General features: G+C 39.6%; 1 protein-coding gene across 1 annotated transcript in view; it reads right to left on the bottom strand.

Annotated features, from left to right (window-relative positions):
• The window catches only part of Ccdc150 (coiled-coil domain containing 150), a 103,542-nt gene that overhangs the window by 68,455 nt on the left and 30,879 nt on the right, over positions 1-4,208 (bottom strand). The window contains exon 9 of the mRNA XM_028765785.1: positions 1,794-1,886. Coding sequence (XP_028621618.1) covers positions 1,794-1,886 — 93 coding nt within the window. The remainder of the gene's footprint in view (positions 1-1,793; positions 1,887-4,208) is intronic.

Here is a 4,208-nt window from a genome sequence, read left to right as displayed (position 1 = left end):
CAGTGCAAGTGTCTAGCTAATAATGCAGTGCAAGTGTCTAGCTAATAATGCAGACAATTCAGTATTTTATCATCAACCAAATTTTATCATCAACATTGAGAATTACTTACCCAATAACATAAAATATCAATATTCTTTCACCACCAATGATAATACTTACAAAAGCAAAATATGGATTTTGACCTTATAAGATTAATCCTTCAGGATAAAACAAAACCCCTGTAACATACCAATAGTTAGATAATAATTCTTTTATACTAAAATTTGTATTTTTTGAGGTTCGGGATTAAGCTCGGGGCTGTAAATACATAAATTGCTTGCCCCACACTGTGCTAAACCCCTGCCCTCAGCCCCATAAATCCACATTTTTGTGGCAGACATACACTCAAATTATTTTTTAAAGTGAAATGGGCAGAGATTTTATGGAGTTTTGTTTATTTGTTGCTGAGATTGGCTGGTCACACTTTTTGGTGGCTAAAGAGGGCCTTGAACTTTTAGCCCTCTGACTGTAGAATGTCACAGGTGAGCATTTCCATACCTGGTTTGGGGCATATATTTTAGTGAGAAATTACACTGAGGATAAGGGTGCATTTGTGAAAAAAATAGCTAAGGAATTTATAATCAAATTACCTAAATCAAAACAAATCAAAACAACTCCTCCTAAAAACCTCTGTCACTCTGCTAGCTGAGTTGGCAAACCTTTCTATAGGTATTCTTTATCTTCTAAACATGAGTAATCATTTCTAATCTTGCACTTGAAAGGATTATAATTTGTTAGTAATTCAAGCTGCTTAGAATTATGTCTGGAAAGTGTTAACTACTATTAGGATAAAATAGTAGTGATTATAAGAGGATATTCTTTAATTTCATTTTATTATAAAGCACAGCAGCACAATGACACTAACACTATTGCAATCACATTGTGCAAACAGAAAAGTTGCTTTCAGTGATAAACACTTCCCTGGGCTCTGTGAAACAGTTTGCCTGTGTATTCCATTACTGTTTTCAATATACACTCATGTAATAATATAAAGCATAAGTTACATTTGGGCACAACTCCTTATAGAAAATGATCATACATAAATCTCATATCTAACAAACATTTGTTATGTTCCTATTGTGCTACCTGACACAGGTCATTCCACAGAACAACCGCTTTAATGTCTAGCCCGTGCTGTGGGGCTCCTTAGAAATTCGCTAAGTGAGGGAAGGGAAATCCCACCAATGGATAATCTTGTTGCTGACCTGCTGGGCTTTAGGATTAGCATGGAAGCAAACTTCTAGACACATCTGTGAGAGATTTTCAGGACGAGATTAACTGAGGCATTAAATGTGGGTGACACCATCCCATGGCTGAGGTCCCAAACTGGGTAAGAGGGAGAAGTGAACTGAGGACAGCACTTCTCACCCCCTCCCGCTATAGGTGTGATGTGACCTTGAGCTCCTTCGGCCATGACTTGCTCACCTTAGTCTGTGAGCTACACTGAGTCCCTGCCTACATTGCCTCTGTCAGGTATTTTATCATAAAAAAAGGCCTAATATAATGACTAAATTACAAAGTAAAGTATAACTTGTGACTCATTTAGCCATATATCTTGTGTACCTCAGAGGCAAAGGAATTTGGGTGGGGGAAATCCAAAATGTACCTAATTTGAGAGTGGTTCATAGATGAAGCCCACTTTGCAGATAAAAAGCTAGAAGAAAGAGATATGAATTATATAATCAGGCTATTAATCTTGGTTCATTAATAAAACAAATATTAACATCTTAAGACAAAGAAAGCAAAGATTCACCTGTGCTTTTCCTGATACATCTTGAAGGGATAGTATTTCAGATTTTAAGTATGTGTTTTCTTCATGTTCCTTCTTGAGAGACATTTGTGTACCCTATTCGAGGAAGAAGACAGTTGTTTTCTTTTTCACATGTGCAAAATATTATGCGTATCTCTATTAAAACATCTGTAATCTGACCAGTATCAGTTTAAGGTGTGCATGTATGTGTGTGCATGTGTGTGTGTGTGTGTGGTGTCTTGATATCTTTGACTTTCAGACACCCTTTTATTTCTCAAAGGGCTTACTAAGCCTATATGAATGCAGAGTACTCTCGTTGGCTGCTGGTGGGAATGAAAACTGGTAGAGCACTTTGTTACATAATTTGGCAAATTCTTATAAAGTAAAGCTGTTACATGACTGAGCAACCTATCTTCCAGGTCTCCTTCGGGGAGTGGAAGGCTCACATGTGCACAAAGCCCCATGCAGGGTTGGCTCTAGCCTCATTCTTACTTGCTGAATTTGAAAACACCCAAGATGTCCTTCAGAATCTCACTCAACTCCACTTCCTAAAGTCTCCTGGCTCAAGCACTTGTATAGTTTTTGAGCAGAACACTCACTGCTGCTGCACTCTAGTCCCCATAGCAAGAGTTGGAGGGTGTACACTTGCTCAAGAGAACTGCTCATGAAATACATAACTCAACCGGAAAACTTATGAGAAGAAAAATTACTCTGTTAAAGAAAAAATCCTTCTCTTAAAAGCTATTTCTCTTAATTTTTTAGATATTATAATGACATCACTTCCCCTTCCATTTTCTTTCTTCCATTTAATATTATTTAACACTAGAAATAAGCTATCAAGCCATCAAAACATACAAAGGAAATTTAAATATTTATTAAACTGAAGAAGCCAATTTAAAAGTTTACATATATGATTTTAGCCATATAGCATTTTGGGAAAGGCAGATCTATAGAGCAATAGTTACCAAGGGGAAGAAAGGAATAGGAAAAGGGATTTAGGGAAGTGAATCACTCTCTATATATGTGTATATGTCTATACACACACACAGACACACACAGACACACACAGACACACACACACACACACACACACACACACACACACACATATATATATATATATATATATCTCCCTATAAATATAAGAATATACATTTATCTAAATCCAAAGAATGAACAAATATCCAAGAATAAACCCTAACGTATGCTAACAACTTACTAAAATGATGCATCAATGTAGATTCATCTAGAGTAATCATCCTGCTATTCCAGTGAGAGAGATTGATAGTCAGGGAGGCTATACATGTGTAGATAGGCAAAGCATATAGAGGCAAGAGCTACCTGGGAAATCTCCACACTCCATGTTCTGTGTTGCAGTGAATCTAAAACTGCTCTAAAAGTTATGATTTCTTTTTAAAGAACTGCAGGGACAAAAATAGAGCAGAGATTGAAGGAAAGGCTATCCAGTGACCCGCCCAACTTGGTATCCATCCCATAGGTGGGCTCTAAACCCTGACACTATTACTGATGCCATGTTGTGCTTGCAGACAGGAGCCTAGCATGGCTGTCCTCTGAGAGGCTCTACCAGCAGCTGACTGAGACAGATGCAGATACTTACAACCAGGCATTGGACTGAGGTCAGGGATCCCTATGGAAGAGTTGGGGGAAGGGCTGAAGAAGCCGAAGGAGATGGCAACCCCATAGGAAGACCAACAGTGTCAATAACCTAGACCCAGACCTCCCAGAGACAGAGCCACTAACCAAAGAACATACACAGACTGGTTTGTGGCCTCTAGCACATATGTAGCAAAGAACTGCCTTGTCTGGCCTCAGTGGGAGGGGATGCACCTAATCCTGTATGGACTTGATGCCTCAGGGAAGAGGGATATGGTGGGGTGAGATGGGGGCAGGTGGGTGAGCACCCTCTCAGAGGCAAAGGGAAGATGGATGGGGGTAAAGAACTCTTGAAGGTGGGACTGGCAACGTGAACTGTAAATAAATAAAACAATTTTTAACAAGATCTTATTAAATAGAGTTTCAAGACAGAGCAGTGAAAGAGGGGATGGCTAACCAACGATTGCCCCAAGTTGAGATCTATCCCATGGGCAAGAACCCTGACACTAGTAATGATACTCTGCTATGAGTACAGACAGGAGCCTAGCATAACTGTCCTCAGAAAGGTCCCACCCAGCAGCCAACGGAAAGAGATACAGAGACCCACAGCCAAACATTAGATGGAGCTCAGGGAGTCTTATTAAAGAGTGAGGAGAAGGATTGAAGGACCTGAAAAGGACAGGAACTCCACAGGAAGACCAAAATAGTCAACTAACCTAGACCCTTAGGGACTCCCAGAGACTGAATCACCAACCAAAGAGTCACCATGGGCTGGACCTATGCCCCTGCACATATGCAGCAGAG

Source organism: Grammomys surdaster, unplaced genomic scaffold (genome assembly GCF_004785775.1).
Source record: "Grammomys surdaster isolate TR1022 unplaced genomic scaffold, NIH_TR_1.0 165, whole genome shotgun sequence".
Lineage (NCBI taxonomy): Eukaryota > Metazoa > Chordata > Mammalia > Rodentia > Muridae > Grammomys > Grammomys surdaster.
Note: the sequence above shows the minus strand (reverse complement) of the source record. Positions and strands in the feature narration are given on the sequence as shown.